Genomic DNA, 25,266 nt, shown 5'->3' with positions numbered 1-25,266 from the left:
TAACTCTTTAATGTGGTGTGTCAATTAAATCTCTAGCCCGGACAGTAGATCCCGGGCCACCAGAGATATAAGTGCATGTAATTCGTTCACAAGTTTATATTATATAATTATCCCAAGTTAATAAAAATATTTATGCCTTGTGCATTTAAATAAATTTTCAATCATTTTCAAAATGAGTCAGTCGATTTGTATTTACCAGTGTAAACTGACGTATTTTTCCCAAAAGATTAAGTGCAGGTACTATACGGAAATAGGCTGGCTGTTTCCTAGAGAGCGTCCACAATAGTCTCGCAAACTCGGACGACATTTATCTGTTGAACTATTTATTTCTATTTTTATTTGATCCGCCTGTGGATCCATTTCAACTACTGTGATACTTATTATTACACTTTATTTAAAAGTTGAAATGTTTCTATTCTGCTTCCGCTGTGCATTATTATATTGTGTTGATTGTCTATGACGATGCCAACTACGTCACTGTACCCCACACCGGGCCCACCGGTGACACGTGGAAACCGGGGTGTGACATCGGAGGTGCTGGAGCCTTCTCAGGGATCCTTTCAGGATCCTGAGTCCTTTGCTTTTTTCTTCCCAACAATTCTTTCAGGTGCCCCTTGCTTAATAGATATCCAATCTCTTTTCTTAAAGCTAGGCATTCTTCAGTCAGATGCCCGAAATCCTCATGGTATGCACACCATTTTGACTTGTCTTTAGTCCCGGATGGTTTATCATTTTTCCTGGGCCACCTAGCTTTTTCACCTAGATTCTGCATTGCAAGGATCAGTTCATGATTATCAACGGAAAAGCAATATTCTGAGATTGGAGGATAATCTTCATCATCCTCTGCTTGGTCAACAGCATGCACATTCTGGTTCTCATTTCTATGGTAGGATTTGAATTTGTTGTTCTTGAAGGAGGATCCTTGCTTCTCCTGTTTTGAGGATCCTACTTGTCTCTCCTGGATCCTCTTGTCATCCTCTAGCCGGATGAACCTGAGTGCTCGAGTTCTTACTTCATCTAGATTCCTGCATGGTGTCATAACAAGATCATCATAGAATAATGAATCCTTAAGCAGTCCCATTTTAAAGGCTTCAACAGCCGTAGCCATATCCAAGTTGGGAATGTCCAAGGATTCTTTACTAAATTTAGTTATATAATCCCTTAATGATTCATTATGATTTTGAGTTATCCTGTACAAATCACTAGTTAATCTTTCAAATTTTCTACTACAAGAGAATTGGTTATTGAATAAATTAACTAAATTAGCAAATGAAGTAATAGAGTAGGGGGGAAGACTTAGCAGCCACTTAAGAGCTGATCCAGTAAGAGTGGATCCAAATCCTTTACATAGGCATGCTTCTTTCAGTTTTTCTGGGATAGGATTGATCTCCATCCTTTCCCTGTATTGTGCTATGTGCTCTTCTGGATCCGTTGTACCATCATACAGCTTCATAGTAGGGATATGGAACCTTTTGGGTACCTCTGCATCACAAATTGGTGGTGCAAAGCGAGATACCTTATGGCTTCCATCTGCAATCTCTGGGATAGGCTTGACTACCCCTGGAACGCTTGAGATCATATCTTTTAGTTTCTGCAATTCCCTGGCCATAGCATGATTGACACCTGTATCCTGCATGAATCCATGGTTAGTGGTAGGATAATTATTTAAAGTGTTACCTCCCATTGGGTTCAAGTTAGGGAATCCATGTTGCTGGGATTCTGGAACAACGGAGGGACCAGTGGAAGCAATGGTCTGCATTGGAATGAAGTCCCCTTGATGGACATCTAGACTTCCTGTTTGCAAACTTTTTAGGGATCCTGGCACCTGGAAGGATCCTGGTATCTGGAGGGATCCTGGTATCTGGGATGATCCTGAAACGAAGGAAGATCCTTGACCCTGGGATGATCCTGGAACAAAGTAGGATCCTTGACCCTGGGATGATCCTGGAACAAAGTAGGATCCTTGAAACTGCTGTGCACCCGGATAGGCTCCCGAATTCATGAAGGATCCCATATGCTGGGGATAGGATCCTGCCGGCTGAAAGTGTGAGCCAGATGCCTGAGTCATTGCTGTCGATCCGAGGTGCAATCCTCTTGATTCTCCCATAATTTGCACGTCTGGAATTCCCGATAGCTGAGAAGTAATCATTGGAGTATCAAAGCTCAAGGATTTGGGCATCAGTGGGGAATGATCCTCTGCAGTTTTCTTTTGTCTCTTGAGATCTCCAATTTCCCTGAGGATCCTTTCATTAGTTTCATCCTGCCGCTGCATACGATCCTTCATCTGCAAAATCAAAGTAAATACATCACTAGTACTGGGAATATAATAATTCATAGCAGAAGGAGATGGAGTTTTAGAATTAGTAGGAGTTTGTCTCTTCTCAGCATTCTTCTGGGATCCTGCCGGTGGTGGAGGCAGAATGTTCTGGGACGAGGTGACTGTAGACATTGCCGTGGACATGTTTTTCAATGATGAAGCCATGTATTTCTATGAAATGATTTCGAACAAAAGGTTTTCTTATGAATGAAGCACCAATTGCCCCACGGTGGGCGCCAAACTGTTTTGGTCAAAAATCACACAAGGATAATGTAACCAAACTTTATGTAAACGGGGTATGATGCTTGGTTAATTATAAAAGTAAAGGATCACTTCTATGAGAAATATGCAAAGACACAATGATTTATACGAGGAAAAAGCCCTTGATCAATGTATGATCTCCGGCATAAAAAACCTCGGGTGATGGCAACTACCGATCACCAACTTCAATATAAGAAAAATACAGTTACAACTTCGGATGATAATGAGCTGAGTACAAGGATCACTATAGTTTCGAGTGTCTAAGCGTGTGAGAGTTGTGTTGTGTGTTCTTCCGAATGAGGAAGAGTGTTATATATACAAGTGTAGGTGACCTATTTTAGGTAAAAAGACTAATAATCAGCTCATTACCCCTTTAGAAATAAAAGACAATCTAGCCTAAATTGCCGCCCTTAAATCAAGCTAAGTTTCCATATCCTTTGCAACGTCTATCTTTGATTAAGCTCGTGCTATAATTGTGAAGACGCGTCCCTTGATTATGATGCTAAGAGCGTATCCTGCCAGATGTTCCTGCAAAATAATGTTGTATTACACGAAGGTAACTATTAGCATGAGGATCCTTTCAATGGTCCATGATCCTGATCCTGAAGTCCTGCTGAGGATCACTGTCTGCCAAAGAAACAAGGATCACTGGTTAGGATCACGTATAAGGATCACGTATGATAAAAATCCAGCCCTAACACTAATTATCCTGTTAAAAATGTGCTTAGGAAACCAGAGATGTCCAGTAGGATGGCTAAGTGGTCAGTGAAGTTGAGTGCTTATGACTTAGTATATGAACCTAGGAATGCCATAAAATCGCAGGCTCTAGCCGACTTTGTGGCTGATTTCAGTAGTGACATTCAGGATGAGGTAGACCTAGAAGTCCAACAATTAGGAGAATCCTCAGGATCCTGGACATTGTACACTGATGGAGCATCTAATGTTAGAGGAGTAGGACTGGGAATACTACTAAAATCGCCACAGGGGGACATATTACCCCAGGCTATTAGGTGTGAATTTCCTGTTACTAATAATGAGGCAGAATATGAAGCTTTGATTGCAGGATTAGAGTTGGCTAAAAGCATGAGTATCAAGAATTTGCAAGTATATGTTGACTCTTTGTTAATCAGTAATCATTTTAATGGAACCTATGCAGTTAAAGGAGAGAAGTTAATCGAGTATCTCGAGATTCTCAAAAATTAGCAGGATATTTCGATATTTTTACACTTGAACAGGTACCAAGAGAGGATAATGCTGAAGCTGATGCCTTGGCAAATCTGGGATCATCGGTCAGGATACCAGAAGGAACCCGAATACCAATATTACATATCCTGTATCCTGCGACGAATCCTCAGGATAAGGAAGTAATAAGTTTCAGGACCCTGAGGACAAATATCCCGACGAGGATCCTAAGTCCTGGACGGCTCCAATCACAAGATATCTCAAAGATGGACATATCTCCAAAGATGAGAATCCTAAGGCCTTTAGGATGAAGGTTTCACGATTTACTATTATAAATAACGTTTTGTACAAGAAATCTCTTGCAGGTCCGTATCTGAGGTGCCTGGAGGATCCCGAGACCAAAGAGGTACTCCAGGATATACATGAAGGGGATTGTGGTAACCATACTGGGGGCAGGTCATTATTTTCGAAAGTATTGAGGACAGGATACGATTGGCCGACAATGAAGAAAGATGCTGCGGAATATGCTCGAAGATACGACGCATGTCAGAGGCATAGCAACATTTTGCACCAACCGGCTGAACCATTGTATCCTATAGTTTCCCCTTGGCCATTCATGAAATGGGGAATGGACATAGTAGGGAAATTGCCAAAAGCTCCAGGAGGAAAAGTCTTTATGCTGGCAATGACTGATTATTTCTCTAAGTGGGTGGAGGCTGAAGCATTTGTTTAAGTCAGAGACCAGGAAGTAGTATCCTTTATAAAGAGAAATATCCTGACCAGGTTTGGAGTACCAGCTGAAATCATTTGTGATAATGGATCCCAGTTTATAAGCAAGAGGACTACTGACTTTTGCAAAAGTTGGGGAATCAAAATGATCACATCTACCCCGGTACATCCTCAAGCAAATGGGCAAGCTGAATCCTCAAATAAGATAATTGTCAACAACTTGAAGAAGAGATTAGGAGCCAAAAAAGGAAGATGGGCAGAAGAACTACCCTTTGTTTTGTGGGCTGATAGAACAACGGCGAAAAATGCAACGGGCCAAACCCCATTTTCTTTGGTATTTGGAATAGAGGCAGTGATTCCAACAGAGATGGTGATACCTATGGCAAGATCCAACCTTCAGGATCCTGAGCAGAATCCTAAAGCTTTATGCCACGAGTTAGACACTGTGGATGAAACAAGGGATGCAGCAAAGCTAAGGATGGCAGCATATCAACAGAGGATATCCAGAGCATACAACAAGAATATAAGGACTAGGAGGTTTCAAGTCGGAGATTGGGTATTGAGAAAAGCTTTTCAGAATACTACCAATCCTGTCGATGGAAAATTAGTTCCAAAATGGGAAGGACCCTATGAGATTGAATCAGAATCAGGGAAAGGAGCATACCGACTTAAGAATATGGAGGGGGATATGCTACCAAGATCCTGGAATGCTATACATCTCAAAGCCTATTTCAAGTGAGTTTAGAATTTAATTTCTAACTCAAGATGGTATGAATTCTATCTCTTTTAAATATAATTTATTTTATTTGAACCCAATACTAACTTAAGCATCGGAGGGGTGTTACACCTTAGTTTAAGGTTGTTTTGCAGAATATGATTCGGGATATAGCTCCAGGATACACACTCAGGATACTTCGAAAGATTAGAGGATTGGCCCCCTCTCTCACGTTTAAGGGATCCTGATCCCTTCACAGGTTTAAAGGTATTCACCTTTCTCACGAATTGGGTTTAAACACCCCGTCTGGAGCGCAAGTTATCTAGGGATAGTTCAAGGTGGCGGGACCAGTTCATGTAAAAGTGGCTGACAATTTCGTTACTGTTGGCTATACCCTGGATCCTTAAGGTATATGAGGATTGATCACCCTCTCTCGCGAAAGGGTATTTTCATACTCTCTAAGGTTTAAAGGTTTTCACCTTTCTAAGTCTTGGAGTTTATACACTCCCGCCTGTAGCGCATGAAAATTTGGGATTTTCCCCAGGATACTAAGGATTTATCTCCAGTATATCTTTGGGTTTTACCCCTGTAACACAAGAATCGTCTATATAGTTGGAACTAATGTTCTAAATTTTTCTAAGTGTTTAAAGACTTCATGCACAGGGGACATTCCTTCTAAAGGTTACACTCAATTCCTGGTATGATCTTTCCTTTGTGAATTTTACATAACTTTGATTGAGACTCAAATATCCTGGTAAGGATATTTCCTTAAGATATGTTCTCAAAATGTGTCTTTGGGATACGTCTCGGGATATTTGACTGTCTTATTTGAAAAATGATACTTGGATAGGGGGTAAATACTCTGATCAAACAAGTGTTATCAAAACAGATTTTGGAAAATAGACTATTCTTTAGAAGTTTTGTCTAAGATTTCTGGAAGTTTTCATAATATATCACTAAATATATTGATCAGGATAATGAGAGCAATAGCTAGCCAATTGAAAGAAGAAAATATTTAAAATAAGCAATACCAGTTGATGACCGAAGGTTTCATCGTAAAACCTAGGATCCATCCGCCTTCGGCTATCGAGTTGTCTTAATATAGAAATAAAATTGTTCAAACATAAACATAACTCCTAAATTTAAAGAAAGTAAGTTTTAGGAGGCGGCGCCTTCTTTGTTCATGGTATTTTCAGCAGCATCTGTATTGGGATCGGCCTCAGCATCCCTCTCAGCACCAGTTGGTTTCTCCACTGCTTTTGAAGATCCTTCAGCTGCAGGCTTAGTAGAGGTGCCGCCAAGGCTCATTAGCTTCGTTTCCCAAGCATCAACGTCCCAGGAAGCGCATCCGAAGCCCAATGCTTTGGCTTCATGGGCCATTTTTAGCCTGGTCTGGAGGAGGGAAGTGACGACGGAGCTTTTGAGGCTTTCCCGGTAGCTGACCAATCCCGTTCATGTTGAGCATGGGCAGCATCAAGATCGGCTTGAGCCTGGAGAGCGGCTTTGTTGAGAGCGGTTTGGTGTTCTTGGGTCATAGCCTTGAACTTTTCCTCATAGTGCCGAGACTTGGCGGCTGCAATCATGCCCTGATCAGAGATGGTAACCTCGGCTTTCTTTAATTTGGATTCAAGCGTCTTGTTGAGCCCACAGGATTCTTGATATAGATGGACCAGACGTTCAAGACCCTGCAAAAATAGGAGGACAAGTATTGGTTTTGATGAATACTTATAAGTGGTATAAGCTGCAGAATATGACTCAAGGATGCTAACCTGGTTGAGAAAAGAAGTCATAAACCCGCTTGCTTCGATGAACCTATGGTTCTCGTAGGGGAATGTATCAGAGATAATAGGGGAATCGGGCTCCTTCCTTTTACGAGAGCTTGAGCTTCGGGGCCTGGTAGCTGGCGAAGGTTTGGGAAAAATGATAGCCTTGGAATTGCTGGGCTTGGATGAAGCGGTGGCCTTGGGACTAGGTTCCTTCTTGATTTGGACCTGATCAGAATAACTGTCCAGCTCGTCGAGGTCGAAGACTTCAGGGATCTTAGCTGGTGCTGCATAAAGGGAAAAATTTCACATCTTTGTTACCCTTCATTTTATTATATTGCGCTAATTAATTATTTCAAAAGTTATCCTTACCAGACATTTTGGATGATGAGTATTGACTGGAGCTCGGGATATGTGTGGTAAAACTTCTGTCACTTGCAGGTAATTGATAAACTGTTTCAATTCTCTTTTCCGATGCCGCAGTGGGAGGAGCTACTTCCTTGAAATTCACTGCAGAAGGATCAAGTACAAGGATATTAGTAAAAGATAAAAGTCTTGAGATATGTGGGGACATTCATGATCCTACCGGTGGTTAACCACTCCACCTGAAAGCTAGCACCCTCGTCAATGGAATCTCGTTTGACGAAGAAAAACTTGCGTTGCCATCCGTCTTCATTCTTAGTGGCTTTAAGAACAAGGGGTTTGTTGGAAGTTGAAAAAAGCAAAAACCGGCTAGAACCGTGGGATCGGAGGCGGTATGCGATTGGCATATCTTCAATACAGAGGTCGGGAAAGTGAAGATTTTTAATTTGGTTGAGTACGATTAATACCCTCCAGACCATAGGCATGGTTTGGGCAAAAGAAATACCAGTAGTCCGGAAGAATTGCATCATAAATTCGGGAAAAGGGTACCGAAGACCTAGCGAAAAAGGGTATGCCGGGAAGCAAATCCAATCAGTGGAAGAAACGTCGGATCGAATTGACCGATCAAATGGTCTAAAGACCGTGCCATCAGGGAAAGCACCGGAAGCTCTCAAAGCTTCAATGTCTGCGTTATCGAAGGCACAGACCTCCTTCTCGGGGTTTTTGAGCAGATTTTGTTGAATGAAGGTCTCGGATGATTCGCCGGTTTGAGAATAAGTTCTGGCAGCCATTGCAAGTAAAGGAAAAGAGATTGATAGGAAATGAATAAGAAGTAGGGAATTACCTGGAGACTCTGTTGGAGATATCTACTTTTCAAACAGAAGAGAGAAGATATAGGAGCGTTGTGAATCTCCATCGAGTAGAAAGCGCGTTGGAAGTTATGGTGTAATCCTGACCGTCGTCTCGATTTAATTGCCTTGATTTATGAGATAGAATTTTTGAAATATATCCGTTGGATTGGTATACCAACAGATATATTTGGGGACAATTGTTATGGGTCATTTTCTAAACATATATCCTGACTAATATTCTGCTTTTGATTGTTTATTTGAGATCAGGATACCGGATCGGGATATTGGTAACATCCTGAAATGATATCCTGGTAATAACTGATTTGACCACGTGCAGATTAAAGGGTATGAGTCTCCAACGTTCAAGTGGACTTCTTCTCCTTGAGACTCGGGCAAAACAGTTGGGAGAAAGACGTTGAAGCCGGAAGATGTGGACTACAACGTTCACATGTGGAATATTTGCCGGATCCAGGAAAAGTAGGATAGTTGGTTGTTTTCTATTTACTATAAATAGATTGATCGGATCAGATTAAGTCACATACATTCTTTCGCACACTTTGCTCTCTAGTTACTAGCAACCACCACCCACAAACACTTGTACTTAAATCTCATTGTAACACTTAGTTGATCCGTATCATATCCTGCACTGTATCCTGAAGTTTGAAGCAAGAAGAACTAGGCAGCTGCGATTGTCAGCTCCCGAGGTTTTATGCCGGCGATCTAGATTGATCAAGGGCTTTCCTCGTACATCTCGTGTCGTTTCCTTTACTTTTTTGCTCATAGTTTGATCGTAGATACAGCTCAATATCCTGAGCTGTATCCTGAAAACTGTTTTTACAAACAACATAACAAGCATATTTCCAATACACTTTTTAGCACACTACCTCACTTAGGGGCTGTTTGTTTAGGTCTGAATGGCCTCATTAAGAGGCTTTGCCTCTGAATCGGTCAGACATGGGATGTTTGGTTCATCAAATAACAACCTCTGAATGAACCCATTCAGATCTGAATGGTTCAGCACTTTTTGATATCTGAATGAAAGTTAGACAAGCATACCCTCGTGCCCAACTCTTCTTCCACAGCCCCGTCTTCCCCCTCCTCTCCTCCTCAAGTCACCGCCCTCCTCCATGGCCCAACCTGCACAAAGCTGCCGCCCTCCTCCACGGCCCAACCTGCACAGCACCGTCGACCTCCTCCACGTCCGAACCTCCTCAAGTCGCCGCCGCCTCCCCCTCAATCGGACCTCCACAACGCTGCCTTCTTCCTCGACACCTCCGCAACGCCGGCGCCCTCCTCCACGATCGATTAAGGTCTGTTGCTATATATCTCCTCGGTTGTAATTTTGAAGTTACATGCCCTCCTCCATGATCGATTAAGGTCTGTTGCTATATATCTCCTCAGTTGTAATTTTGAAGTTACATCTCTGTGTGTATATAATGACTGTTGCTATTAATTTTGAAGTTATTAATTGACTGAATTTATTTCTCAAATATAACTTTAATTTGAAGTTTGAAGCTATTAATTTTGAAGCGATATGATGTCTGTTGATATATCTCTATTGTTTGAGTATGGTTTGTGATGTTTAATGATACGATTAGAAATAGTTCAGAGGGGTAAAAATGTCATTTTACATGGTTATTCAGATGTGCAACCAAACAACACTTTACTGGTTCAGCACTTACTGGTTCAGAGCCTCTTATCCATTCAGACCTCTTATTCATTCAGCACTTATTGGTTCAGATGTTGCCAAACAGCCCCTTAACTAATTTGATCACTTAATTGCTTCGGTAATTTTTGACCAAAACAGGGTAGATAACATATAAGAAAGGTATATATCTGGGGAAGATAATATCCAAGGAAGGTTTTATCTGGGGAAGGTGTATATGTAAATTTCCTAGAAAATGTATAGGAAACTTTCTAGAAAAGTATATGTAAATTTTCTAGAAAATATAGGAAACTTCCTAGAAAAGTATATGTAATTTCCTAGAAAATGTTTATGAAACTTCCTAGAAAATTATATGTATTTTCCTAGAAAGTATATAGGAAACTTCCTAGAAATGCATACTCCTTACCTATAAATAGGAGCATAGGAATTCATTCTTCGTTGCTCATTTCTTCTCTTCTTCTCTCTATACGTTGGTGTTCTAAACAATAATCACCGATATGATATTCTGTCCGATCGATCCGAGAACTAACTAATGAATGCCAAAGTGTTGTCTGAATAAGACTATACTTTGTTGACTTACGTTATGGTTATGATCCCGTGACCATCATTAGGTTTGATCCGGTTTTACACTAATACGTAGTCTACTCTGTTAAACTATATGTTTAACTATCCAAAAGTTCAAAACTATAACCTTGCTATCAAACAAAATGTTTAATCATTAGAAGATTCAGAACTATAAAAGTAGATGCTTAGTTATCAGAAGACTTAGAATCAGGAGGCTTGTTTAATCAAGACTATATGCTAACAAGGTGAGTCATTCTCTTTTTATCAAATTGTTTTGCAAAACCCTAAATGCTTTTCTAGTTATACTTTTAGTGATTAAGTCTTTGTAATATTAAATTACTGCCAGTACGTGGGGTTTTGTAGACAATTCTTGTCAAGCGTCACTTTTGGGTTAACGGACCCAAATAGTGATATGATCACAGTCACAGATCCGGTCGAGTGACAACTAGGCCAGATAATTAAGATATAAACAAATGTAAAAACTCTTAATGATGTAAATTATAACAAATGTGTTTTTGAACAACTGAATGAACTCACCAGTATTTCCTGCTAACCAAATGTTTTAAAACGCGTTTCAGGTGATTATAATAGATTGGAATAAGAGTTGTGATACGGCACCGAAAGGATTAATGAAGTGGTTTATTTTATCAATTAAATTAAATTAAGAAACGTTGGTTTATGTATTCTGGTTTATCCCATATTAAAGCTACCTTTGTAAACATGGGTTTATTCCCATCTGTTTAATAAATAAAATCCAGTGTTTCTAAATTCTGATATTTTTCCTAACTCACGGTCTTGATGAAAATTTCCGCTGCAATGTTTTCAAAATAACCACCGGCACCACTTAATTGCTCACGGTTTCCGTCCAGGGGGTGTTCGGGGGTCGTGACAGTTTGAGTCTGAACAACTATGGTCAAAACTAAAGCAACACAAACAAACTATGATTGTTCAGTAAATAACTAAACTTAGTCGCCTGCAGAACCTCTTGGCCCGCAATAAATCTGATCTGAAGCCTTTTATGTTTTGGAATTAGTTATCTGCTAAGAAGGAGTTTATTCCGATATCTGTGGAGGGGTGTAAGATATTTGTGGTTGTTACTAAACTTAAAGCTCTGAAGAAACCTTTTCCTATTCTCAGGGTAATCTGCATTCTAAAGTGAAAAGGATACAACATGTTGAATTGGAGAGGATACAAATGAATGTGTTAGAGATGAAGAGGTTGTTTATGTTTGTTATAAAACTGGAATCAAATAACACACGAAGAACAATAAACAGAATCGACGAATTGGATTAAAGGAACGAATCAAATCAAGAACAAACTAAAAGATTAAAAAAACGAAAGAAAATTATCGAGTGAATGAGCCAATTGCAACTAGCCGTTACCCAAGCCCTAACTACCTGAAACAGCTGCCCAAGTTTCAAGATTGACACCTTTTATCCCTGCACTTTTTAAACGGTAAGAAAACAATATGAACTTCAATTCCCGTACAAGCTGTGTAATGACTTAACTGCCCTTGACTTCCAACTCCTATTTCAGACTTCTTAACTAACTTGTTGACTTTCGTTGACCTACTGAACTGTCGTTTAAACACTATATATCAACAATATTAAAGCTTATAAAGAGGCTTTACTTGATTTTGGAAGCAAAAATCTAGTCTAGAAAACATTGCTAAAAAGTTGGTGATCAAAACTATTTTCATCAATCTGTTAAGCATAGGGAAGTAAGAAACAGGTATGGATTTGAATGGGAACTTATATCAAGGTTGTGAAATGACAAACACTATATATCATCAATCTGTTAAGCATAGGGAAGCAAGAAACAGGTATGGATTTGAATGGGAACTTGTATCAGGGTTGTAAAATTCAAACACTATATATCAACAATATTAAAATATACCTCTAAGCATCAGCTTTGCTTAGAGCGATGAGTGAGTGCGAAATGACAACACCAGAATCTTCATCACCTACGCCAGGGCCTTCTTTGTCGCGCATGAAACCCAAAACCGCTTGCATGATGTACCCCCTCAACCATTCAGAGCATCGCTAAGTCATCAAATGTTTAACAAGCATCGCCACGCGTTCCTGTTCATAAGAAACCTCAACCTCTCAAAAAATTGATAAATTACAAAAGTATAATACAAAACATGATCGAACAAAATGTTGTTTACGTTTCATTAGATCACACAATACAATCAGAAGTTTAAACCAAACGGTATTGAGACACGATTACATATTTGCATGTGAAATCAACAAACACTAAGTCTGCAATTTCACTACCATGGCTCGCCACCAAAAGTAGCATCTCTATTCATTCATTCAAAACTCAGATCCTTTAGTTCGAAATAAAATTCTAGTAAATTACAAAACAAAACACGATCAACTAAAAAGTTGTTTACGTTTCATCGGATCACACAAAACAATCAGAAGTTTAACGTATACATAAAAAAATAAACATCATTGAGATACGATTGCATATGAAATCAATAAACCCTAAATCTCCAAGTTCACTACTCAAAATAAGCTAAATCATTCAGAAAACACCAAAACTAGCATCTATTATTAATGCAGTTCAACCAAAACTCTGATTAGTTACAAAAGAAAACACAACCAAACAAAAAGTTGTATACATTTCATCAGATAGCACAAAACAATCAGAAATTTAACTTATACATAAACAGCATTGAGAAACGAATTTCTTACGAAATCATCAAACCCTAAATCTCCAGTTTCACTACGTTAATGTTACGTGAAGAATAATAGTTTAGGGGTATTTTACTAATTATTAGTAGTTTAGGGAGTCTAATGTAATTGTTTGGGTTATTTACTTATTTATGTACGTAATATAAATGAAGGAAATCAGATTTGAAGTTTGAAATTCTCCTATCTTCTCCAAATATTCTCCTAGTTCTTCTCTTTTAGGGTTTAACCCTATCAAGGGTATCAGAGCCGTTCCGATCTCCGGTAGGAATTACTTTCGATTACCATGACTAACACTCGCAATCAAGAAATTGATAGCACTCTCAAGGAACATGGCAAGGCAATCTCAAATCTCCAAGAAACCCTAGCCGCCATGTTGAAACAACAAGAACAGTCGATGAAACAACAAGAAGAGATCTTACGAGCACTCAAGGAGCATTCAAGCGGTGGCAGTTTTAGCGGCGGCGGAGGCGGCTTCAGCGGCGGCGGAGGCGCCCTGATAAAGGGCTGTTTAGCGATGATTCGCGGACGGGTACTCAGAAGACAGAAGACATAATTGTTGTTGATGAAAATATTAACAATGATAATTCCATTGTTGCACTACATGAGACAGTGAAAAAGCTCCAGCCCTTCAATGAAGACACCGTTCTTCATAAAGGAAGAAAACATAGAGACGCACTTTGCATAATCCGTGCTAATGGCGCTTGCGAAGAACCCAAAACTAGACTATACAATGTTGTTAAGGCTGGCCTATTGGTTCCGAACAGTGATGCGGTTCCTGTTCGTCAAGGTCTTCATGTCAAATATGGTAGGAAGTTTGATACCCTTCCAGAGGATGGTATAATTGACGTTGTTAACAACAATCTTTTTGGTGCCTGTTTAAAGGCAAAGGCGAGTTCCGTAAATGATTGGCGCCCACCATGGCGCATCGCTAGGATTTCTCCGATTGCAATCGGAAGGACCGAATGGCGTCCACCCTGGAATGAGTCGACCCAAAAGAACTCATGGATGCTGCATTTTTTTCTCTATTTTGTGATTCTTGAGGTCAAGAATCTTTTAAGGGGGAAGTATTGTTACGTGAAGAATAATAGTTTAGGGGTATTTTACTAATTATTAGTAGTTTAGGGAGTCTAATGTAATTGTTTGGGTTATTTACTTATTTATGTACGTAATATGAATGAAGGAAATCAGATTTGAAGTTTGAAATTCTCCTATCTTCTCCAAATATTCTCCTAGTTCTTCTCTTTTAGGGTTTAACCCTATCAGTTAAATACGCTAACTCATTCAGCAAACACCAAAAGTAGCATCTATTCATCAGTTCTAAACACAGATTCTTCAGTTCGAACAATTTTTTTAATAAAATACGAAACAAAACATGATTGGACAACAAATTGCCGTATATATTCCATCAGACCGAACAACACAATAAAAAATTAAACGTATATATGAAAACCAAACCCAATATCTTCAATTTCACAACTATAATACGCCAACTCATTCAGCAAACACCAAAAGTAGCATCTGTTAAGCACTTCTATACACAGATTCTTCAGTTGGAACAAAAATTCTTAGTACATATTCCAAAACAAAACGCGATCAACCAAAGAGTTGTTTACGTTTCATCGGATCACACAAAACAATCAGAAATTAAACTTATACAGTATAGAGGTACAATCGCATATAAAATCAAGAAACCCCAATTTTCACTACTAAATACACTAAATCCTTCAGCAAACACCAAAATAGCCTCTATTCATCCATTCTATGTCACACCCCGACCCACAGCGGAATAGGTGATCGGGGCAGGATTGGGTTGATTTGAGAGCTTATGACTTCCTATTACGTGTTTTAAATAATAATTTATTCATAACAAATGTTTCACGAAGCAAATAATTCAAATACACAATTACAAACACAAGACATTGTTCATAACAAATAAACTACACTAATTCGTTTCTTGTTAACTAAAGTCCATCCTATGTCCAATCTTCACTTCGTACATGTTCACCTGTATCATGTGTAAAAATGGTTTTTGGGTCAACAAAAGTTAGTGAGTAGATCTTTATTTGTTTTTATTTAACCTTAAAAGATTAGTTGATTTTATTTAATAAAACTTATGTAACATGCAATATTAAATGTAATAGTGACATCAATAAATAGTTCATCAATCAATCCACATCAACAAGTAATGGTACAAGACATAATGAAACATGAGCAGTGAAACAAATGATGCGATTCAAGCCCCGAGAGGCGAAAAGTGAAACTGCGAAACAATGAGGTGATACCGAGTTCGCCCCATGGCCGTGGGGGAACCGGTCAACCAATGGTGGATCCACGCGAAATAGAGAAACAGAGACACAAAGCGGTAAACACGTAATACATGTATTTGAAACAGATGACGAAACAATGCGATACCAAACATGAACACATATGACATTTAAGTTTGCATGTTGGGAAAATAATATGAAACACTTATAAACACGTGAACACATGATACACCCTAAAAAGTTAAAGTGACAAAAAAGGGAAGAAGTAAGATCTACTCACAGCGGTTGCGTTTGCGATTCCTTGTAAAATAACGCACGAGTAAAAGTTGAAAATTCCAAAAGAACGAACACGATTACCCTAAACGTTAAAATACCACATAACGAACTAGTTATTATTTATGTAAAAGTTGAAAATTTCAAAAGAACGAACACGATTACCCTAAACGTTAAAATAACGCACGAGCAAAAGTTGAAAATTCCAAAAGAACGCACACGATTACCCTAAACGTTAAAATAACGCACGAGTAAAAGTTGAAAATTCCAAACAGATGGCGAAACAATGCGATACCAAACATGAACACATATGACGTACTCCCCCGGAGCCTAGGCGCAAGGCGAAAAAAAGCGTGGGCTTTTTTAAGAAAAGCGCACATAGAGAAAAAAAATTTATGCTTTGAAAATAAATAAGATTCCACATATACAATAAAAAACTATTATATATGCCATTTAAGATCATGTAGCTAATAGTTAGTAGCAAAAGTTTAAGACTTATATGTTGGAAGTCTTGGGTGTGTGAATGAAAGTCTCAAAAGGTGGTAAATACTTTGTCCCACATTGGTGTGGGAACAAAGTGAGTGGTTGTTTATAAGGTAAAACCTTTACTACTCCATTGTAGCTTTATGACATGTTTTACCACAAGTTCTACCCGCACGCATGGTGGGGTGCAAAAAACGAGTTTCTGAACTGGAATTTGGTTGAACTTGTGCGTGCCCGCGCGTCTTGCGGACACGAATGCAGCTCTGAAAACCCGGGCCCCGCGTGAGGCATTTTTTAATGGTGTTGTGTTTTTCCAAAACTTTTGAACTGCGCCTGACCACGTTTTTACACCTAGGTGCGCGCCTTTTTGCGCCTCACCACCGTTTTTTTCAAAAAAAACCCATTTGTGCGCCTAGGCTGCCACCAGGTGCAATAGGCTCGCCTCGCTGCGCCCGAGCGCCTAGGCGTGCGCCTTTTGCGCTTTTGACAACTATGGTTCAAACCACACATTAGAGGCCAATTTAGAAAAAGACTTGTCCCATATACAATTCATCACTAATTGAGTTTAAAATCACTAATTGAGTTCATCAGTAAAAAAAATATTTTTCACATTATAAAGTTCCAACCTTTTCCACGAAGATCAAACCTTTTTCAGTTTAAAATCATCAAAATATCGATTCTTTCATAAATTTAGCAAATGTGTATCAAGATTCATGACGTCGATCACTTTACACACTTTGCTCTCTGTGGGGTTGACTATCCACCCTAGGGGAATTGGGTTTTGTAGTTTTAGCTCCGTCGATAAGAGGAGTTTAATTATTAGCGATATAAGGTATTCTTTTACATGCCACTTGTAAACAGAACTGAATTAGCTTGGTAACTCCTCACACATTAAACATGTTAGTTATACTGACAGTTCATTGATTTGGAGACCTTTTGTTTTGCACGGTTAAAGGGTTATGTTATGTTCGTCAATCATTATTTGGTGTTTATCTATATCAAGTCTAATATGAGATGGAGCAGAAGCTCAATGATTTATTTATTTATTATTAATATAACTTTCTGATGTTGCACTATCAGATGGAGCAAAAGGCGATTGCTTGCGGTAACCAATTGCCTCCCCTATCTGCAAACTACCCATGGCTGGTTGCTCAGAACCTGGATGACCAGACTTTTTACACCATACATGACCAGCTGTGTCGTTATCGATGTCGAATACCTAAGCTACTTGGGAGACGTATTCGAGGGTATTCCCATGGTTGGGTGATTCTCTCCAGAAACAACAATGCGTGGTCTGTTTAGAACCCAGTGACTTCAAAGATCATAGATCTTCCCCCTTTGATTTTGGGCACTTCTAATCTGTTGGACAATGTTGTTTGTCGTTCCCTCCTGATGATCCCAATTCAGTTCTCCTGCTGCCGATAACCGATCAACCAACCTTTGTTTTTTGTCTGCTAGCCTTTAAAAGATGGACTAGAATGCCCTACACTAGGCCCCTCAAGGAAGTAGTTGGTGTGTATGGTTGTTTGTTACAATGCCCAACCTCTTACAATGGTAAAGTATATGCTTTGTGTGATAGTGGTGCTCTTGTCATACAAATTGACATTATAGTTAAGGATGGACAAGTATCAATACGACTATCCTCGTTGGGAAGTTGCCCCGATTCTTCCTACGCCGGTATTCCATTACTGAAAGGATCTCCTACAGAAGAATTGTTCGATATTGTAGTAGCTTATAATAATGAGGTAAAAAAAGCACTTGGTAATGTGTATTTATTTAAATGGGTCATGGCTACTATGAAGTGGGAAGAAATGGTAGACATCAAAAGACTCGATATTTTTTGTGGATCTTGCTCATGATTATCATTCTGTTTATTACAACCATGCAATTGCACCCGAGTTAGGGGGTGGTTATATACACATTCATGACCAAATGGGCAAAGTTATGTACTCGTACGATGTAGAAGATAAAACAATTTCCCTGTCTTGTATGGCGGCTTATCCAACAAGCCATTTGTCATTGTGGGAAGGGGATACACTTGAATCTGAAAACCAAGTGGATAAGATAGTTGTAAGATCATCCGTTACTATGGATGATGATGATGATGATGAGGAGGAGGAGGAGGTTGAGTTGAACGAGTCACGCCTGCTTAATCTTCCGTTTCATCTTTTGGAGATGATAATGGATCACTGTATTGGTGTTGAATACATGGGTTTTCGCGCTACGTGCAAAAGATGTCATCTAGCAGCACCTTTGATGCAATGGAAAAACAACAAAACGAGATTGAGATCGCGTAAGTATTCATTAGTTTCACCATGGCTAATGGTGGTAGACAAGAATCGGGGCAGGATCACTTTCACAGACCCGGTGTCTGGTGACAAATACTTTATGAAGAGATCACATGTATCAATCCGCCGTGACAAAATACATTGTTCTAGGTTCGGTTGGTTGTTGTTGTGCAGCAACTATTCCCCATTGGTGTTCTTTAACCCTTTCACGAATGTTATCTGTGAGCTTCCATATGTGAATGCGCCTGATGGTTTTGACAGCTTATGTTTCTCAGCACCTCCAACTTCCCGTGATTGCATGGTTGTTGGATTTAGAGCACGAGGTAAGCATGCAAATGTTTACATCCACTCGGAACAAACCTGGCGTGTGATTGGTTTGGATTTTGGTGGGGCTCGCTTTTGTTTTCCAACATTTTGCGGCCGAGATGTTTTTGTCCTATGTGACAAGGGAGAAGTGTATGTTTTTAAAAATTTATTCAAATCACAAGGTTGCTATTATAAGAAAGTTGTTTCAAGAAAACGCCAAGGAGGAGAATGTTTTCTAGTGAAATCCGATCGACAATTTTTACTAATTGTAGTAGGCGACTTTGGAGAATATGTGGAGGTATTGAAGTTGAATTGTCGTAACAAAGAGTGGGAGAAAGTAGAGAGTTTAGGAAGGTACATGATTTACATTGACGGTACCACATGTCTTTGCGTTGAAGCTAAAGCACCAGAATTGGAGAACAAGATCTTTTTTCCGAGATTGCATTCCAAGAATGGTAAGATAGTGTTTTATTCACTTGAAACATGCAACTATCACACCTTCAATGGCAGCAGCAAAAACATTCAACAAATTGCTGGAGTTGGAATCAAACATGCCTACTCTCACGCCTGGATTCAGCCAACTTGGTCCTAGCTAGCTACTATCTTCTTTTATGTATATGTTCTTTGTAATTATTACAAAACATATATATATATATATATAAATCCAATCATGCTTTTGCTTTCTTCATGGCTTACTAGTTGCAACATTGTAAAGCCTTAGTTGCTTGGTTATATCTGCCTTGTGGTATGTATAAAAACGAACAAACCCGAGTGTTTTACATTACTTTAAATAATTATTTTTTCTTAAAAAAAGTTATTACATTCATAAGAAAAAAGTATCTACATTCATATTATTTATTATCATTCATTATACCAATCACATAGTTGAAAGCATGTTGCTTTTATAGAATAACCTTCTTTAAATCTACTTTGTTGTGTACGTGCCTTTTATGATTTGTGATCGTTGAGTTGCTTGTATGTCCTTCGGTCATGATCAGCCTATATGAATCCTTCTATCTTGATTGTTTACAAAAGTAGGTCTCGTTAGCTTTCGCTTCCCTAACGACTGGCCTTCCTGAAGCATCAAAACCACTTCGGACATGGTGGGTCGACTCGAAGCAGGTGATTGGGTACACAACAAGGCAATCTCAATGATCTTCATCACATGTTCTTGTTCGTATTGGTTTAAGTTTAATGTATCATCTATGACCTTTACATGCGTTTTCTTCTCGTACAACTTCCACGTCTGTTGTTAACCAAATGCCAAACAATTTTAGAGAGTTAGAAACACTACAGAACATACAAGGTAAGATAACAAAAAAGTTGGGACATAGTGTAATTATGGCATCTCACGTGTTCTATGAGGTAATCGGTATCTTGACTTCCTGATTTCACTTCTGTACTTCTTTTGCCACTAATAATTTCAAGAGTCACAATTCCGAAGCTGTAAGTGTCAACTTTTTCCGATAGAACACCACGAAGTGCATACTCCGGTGCTGTGTATCCCCTGACATAGTATTATACATTGTAAACATAAAATAACTTGTGACATAAAAAAGAGGATTTAATTAATAAGAATGATTTTGTGGTTAGCATCTTACAATGTGCCGGCAAACTTGGTGCTAACATGAGATTGGTCCTCCGGTTGAAACCTTGCTAACCCAAAATCCGCTATTTTGGGTTTAAAATCATCACTAAGGAGGATATTGGCAGATTTGATATCTCTGTGGACGATTTTGATATGGAATTCATTGTGGAGATGAGCAAGACCCCTAGCTATCCCAAATATTATTTCATAGTGTTGGTCCCAATTGAGAGTCCCTCTTTTTGTACCTTCATTACCAACATATTTGTTAGCACACACACACACACATATATATATGTGTGTGTGTGTGTGTGTGTTAATAAGTAGTATGGCGACTTCAACTTACCCCATAAGAACTTGTCGAGACTTCCATTCGGCATATATTCAAGGACAAGAAATAAATAAGATCCTTCAACGGACCATCCAAGGAGACGTAGAAGATTTCGATGATGAATGTTACTTATAAGCTTAACTTCATTCTCAAATTCTTCTTTTGCTCCATTATGTGTTAATAGAAGTTTCTTCACTGCCACCACATTATTGTCATCAAGGACTGCCTATTAATTAACCATCCAGAAACTTAGTCAAAGAACTAATATAAGTTCTCAAGTGCTTGATTTACTCTATCTTAATTACCTTAAACACTTCCCCAAAACCTCCTTTTCCTATTATATTTTCTTCACTGAAATCATTGGTTGCCAGCTGCAGATCTTTATAATTGTAATGTACTGCCCCCTCAAATTCTGTTATGTCCATGTGTATATAGATATTGTGATCAGTGTTATGAAAGTAACATAATATTATTAGATTAAGTATATCTTTTCAAGCAGTGGCGAAGCTTGAAAATTTCCACCGGGGGGTTGGAAATCCCCGGACCTAAAAGTATATACCTAAAAATTTTTTTTTTATAAAACCGGGGGGTCGAAAACGTATATACCTAACAAAAATCTATACGAAACATACATTCATAACACTATAGAGCGAAAAGTTCGGGGGGGGGGGGGGGTCGGGCGCCCCCTCCGGCCCCTTCATAGCTGCGCTGTTGGGGATCAGAAGATGTTTGTGCAGCGGAATTAGTGACTGAATTGAAGTGCTCATGCATAATTGAACCGAATTGGATAGGCATTATTTTGAAAGGATGAATGATATAAGATGATATTAATGGACAATTCAAACGATAGTATGAATGTCTTGATAGCCGGACATATTGCCGGTAATACAATATATATATGCAGTGTTTTGGCGGTTGTTCTTGGCGGGTAACTGCCTCCGGCAGTTATTCGAATTCTTTTACCCGCTTATCATAGCCAATGCACGCACCTATCATCTAATCGTTTGAGTACTTATAATACATTAATATCCTACTTAGAAAATCCGAATAAGTACATAGTTAACATAACTAAGTTTAATAAATATGTCTAACATAACCCCCCTTAAACTTGGTTATGTTTAACAGTTTTCTCCATCACGCTCCGGTTTGCTTCTTCGACTGCCCATCTAGCATAGTTGAAGTTAAATCGCTTCCTTTTCTTTCCTTGATTCCAATCAGCATCATCAACTCCAGCGAAGAGAGCAACTTGTCCTGAACCTGCAGATTGTGAGTAATCGTTATCTGCACTTCTTGCTTCTCTGTGAAAAGCCGTGGATGACCCTCCTTCTTCATGCACTACCTTCTTGTCCTGCACATTCCCTTGTATCGTTTTGTATTTATAATAGTATTCTAGGATGTCGAGATACATGGCATAAATGACCCTCATGTAGTCTCCATCTTCGTAATCAAATCCTAGATCTTTTGCAATTGCAGGCCACAAATTTTCCGTAGTGACTTCCTTGTATCCACCGTCGCTTGCCACTAGTATGTATAAACCTAACAGGTTTATTCTCTTCTTGTTTGGAGTAAATGGTGGAAGCGGTCTTGTGGTTAATCCCATAAAATCATACAGGAACCATTTGACCATTTCCTCAAATTTCATCTCCAACATGTGTTTGTATTTAAACACAAATTCTCGATCATCAAGCAAGTCCAGAAAGGATTTACAGTCAGCGAATTCATGGAATTCCATCTCTTTAACGATCATCACATTCCAGTCGAGTTCTTGTGCCGATAGATCCAGTTCTTCAAAATACGAATTCAAATACCTTTCTTTGAATTCATTATCATACATACTTTCTTCTATAATACCCTGTTTTTCTTTTAACCCCATTTCTTCTTCCTTTGTCAACCCACTCGCATCGTTCACGGAATTATCAACCGGAATAGAGAACATAGGATAAATTTTACAAGTATCACCGTTTTTGTTAACAGTAAAACCTTGCATTGTTAATTGATCCATGCTCAAAACATTTCGGTCTAATTCCGGAGAATAGAAAACACTTTGAATTCTCATAGTTTCGTTTCCAGTTTTGATTTCAACCGATCCAACCCCACGTGTAAACAAGAAATTGTTTTCCCCGGATTGTGTATCAACCCCGATAATATGTTTTATACGTTTGAATACGTTCAAATTTCCAGCCATATGGTGTTTAATAACAGAACTAACGTACCAAATATCGCTCCATAGCCCTCCTTCGGTACCGACTACAATCATCTCTTGATGATCACTGCTATCTCTCCCTCGATTCTGTATTCCCATGTTCACCGCTTGCCGGATCAACTGAGTCGCTTCGTCAGTTTCCTTCTTGTTACACGCGTAGATTTGATGCCCTGGTTGATGGCAGTAGAAACATGTTTTCTCACGTTGAAATCGCTTGTTCTTATTCTTCATTTCATCCGTGCAGTGTTGACAAGGCAACACAGTGGATGATGATTTGATTTCAATCATCTTCTTCCCCGGTTCCGCTCTGATACCACTATGTTGGGGATCAGAAGATGTTTGTGCAGCGGAATTAGTGACTGAATTGAAGTGCTCATGCATAATTGAACCGAATTGGATAGGCATTATTTTGAAAGGATGAATGATATAAGATGATATTAATGGACAATTCAAACGATAGTATGAATGTCTTGATAGCCGGACATATTGCCGGTAATACAATATATATATGCAGTGTTTTGGCGGTTGTTCTTGGCGGGTAACTGCCTCCGGCAGTTATTCGAATTCTTTTACCCGCTTATCATAGCCAATGCACGCACCTATCATCTAATCGTTTGAGTACTTATAATACATTAATATCCTACTTAGAAAATCCGAATAAGTACATAGTTAACATAACTAAGTTTAATAAATATGTCTAACATGCGCCACTGTTTTGGAGAAACAGTATATGAGAAATTATCTCATTTTACAATCACCTTGTTCGGTCTTCTTAGACTTCTTCCATGATCGATACAATAACCATGAAAGAAGGACAAGGAGAATAAGAACACCACCAGCGACGGCTGCAGCAATTACGGCTATGTTACTTGAATGTCCTGTCATATAACCATACAGAAGTTAAATCAATATGGTTAGCATTTAGTTATCTGAAAGATCAAAGAAACGGCCTCACCTTTTAAGAGATTTGTAATGTCTATTGTCTGATTGACATTAAAAAACGGAGTGTCTGAATACCTTGCAAAACAAGCAAGGTGGAAGAACTTTCCTTGGGTATTCGGAAAGCAATCATTCAATGTGTCATAAGCTGAATTCATGCAGGTTTGGCAACTGTCCTGAGCCATACCTTCGACACACTGCGCAATCACGTACACTGTTTTGTTTTCACCTGTGATTTGCATGCCACATAGAAGTTTGAGGTTTTAGGCGTAGCTTTTGTGATATCCGATATAAACGCATCTATAACTTGATTAAATACTGTTGGCTGAGATGCTGATTGATTTCCACATACTAAAGTTGGAGTCTGATCCGCATCCGCCATGACATAAGGGTCGTTATAGAAGCCAGAATAGTCTTCATACCTAAGAACACATATAGATATTACAATAATTGATGATAAAATGGTAAATAAAAAAAAACTTATATACCTGACATAGCAATTATCAAAACTAACAAAACCACCATTTCCAGAATTACAGATGAGCAGTTCAGAAACACTTTCATCAAAACAAGCGACACACTGATCTGTAGAGAGGTAGTTGCGGCACTGGACGGCTGCAAAGACCGAGTCTCCTGAACTTAAAGCCTGCGCTCTTGCATAAAGTACCCTTTGGTCCAATAATTGTGCTCTGAGATCACGAAACGTTGAGTTGCGATTCTTGATAAAGTTTGGCTGATTTACTAGTTCGTTACGACCACAACGCATGGCGATAACGTTAGTATTGTTACTATCAGTTTTCTGTGAAAATCCTGGCTTAGTGAAGAATAACACAAGCAACACAACCAAGAAAGCCATTAGCACAGCCACTGTGAGAACCCTGAACAAATTGACAACAGAAAGAATGAGGAAAGCTTTATCTTTGTTTATAGTTGTTTTGAAAAATCTTATAGGTTGTTTACTTGACTTGGAGTCATTAAAAGTGGGTGACTTTTGTGTTGAATTTTCTATTTTCTCGTTGGTGTAATAGTCATAGCCAGTTTGTAATTGTGGTCTAAACTCTGAATGGTCACATGGTGTCCTTTTTCTAAGAATTATTTTGGTATACCACTTGCCCACCAATCTTGAATTTTTTTTTTCTTTTTTTCTTTTTTTCTTTTTTTTTTTTTTTTGTGTTTGTCCTCTATATAATTTTCCCCTTCATAACAATGCCAAACTGATCTATGTAAAAAATCCGGATTATTTTCTAGTTTCTTTTTTTTTTTTCATTTTTTGTTTGTTCAAGGTAGAATTATGTACCTTTTTGACATCCGAGTTTAAATGGTTTACAGAAGGCTACATGGTGTGAGCTTGGGTTCCCATTCATGCCAGCCATATAAAGCCCTACAGGGTGCCAGAGGGAGCGCCACGGACCAACTCGTCAGCCACATAATGGGCACTAGAAGAATAATCGAGTGGGGCCATGTGCATAAACCAATCGGATTTG

At 38.9% G+C, this 25,266-nt stretch overlaps 2 protein-coding genes across 2 annotated transcripts; one reads left to right on the top strand and one right to left on the bottom strand.

The window, feature by feature from the left end:
- The first annotated feature begins 18,062 nt into the window (after positions 1–18,062).
- Positions 18,063–19,316, top strand: LOC110932217 (F-box/kelch-repeat protein At1g57790). The gene has a single exon (XM_022175569.1). The coding sequence runs from the start codon at positions 18,063–18,065 to the stop codon at positions 19,314–19,316; it is 1,254 nt and encodes a 417-aa protein (XP_022031261.1).
- Positions 19,317–19,458: 142 nt separating this feature from the next.
- LOC110930005 (cysteine-rich receptor-like protein kinase 2) lies at positions 19,459–24,816 on the bottom strand. The gene is made up of 8 exons (XM_022173213.2): positions 24,271–24,816; positions 23,799–24,204; positions 23,602–23,721; positions 20,946–21,052; positions 20,656–20,866; positions 20,326–20,557; positions 20,078–20,231; positions 19,459–19,970 (listed from the first exon to the last, which is right to left on the bottom strand). Exons 2-8 carry the CDS (start codon positions 24,022–24,024, stop codon positions 19,719–19,721), a joined length of 1,302 nt encoding a protein of 433 aa, XP_022028905.1. The 5' UTR covers positions 24,025–24,204; positions 24,271–24,816; the 3' UTR covers positions 19,459–19,718.
- Between the last annotated feature and the right edge of the window lie 450 nt (positions 24,817–25,266).

Source organism: Helianthus annuus, chromosome 17 (genome assembly GCF_002127325.2).
Source record: "Helianthus annuus cultivar XRQ/B chromosome 17, HanXRQr2.0-SUNRISE, whole genome shotgun sequence".
NCBI lineage: Eukaryota > Viridiplantae > Streptophyta > Magnoliopsida > Asterales > Asteraceae > Helianthus > Helianthus annuus.
The sequence above is the reverse complement of the archived record's forward strand: the minus strand, read 5'-3'. Positions and strand labels throughout refer to the sequence as shown.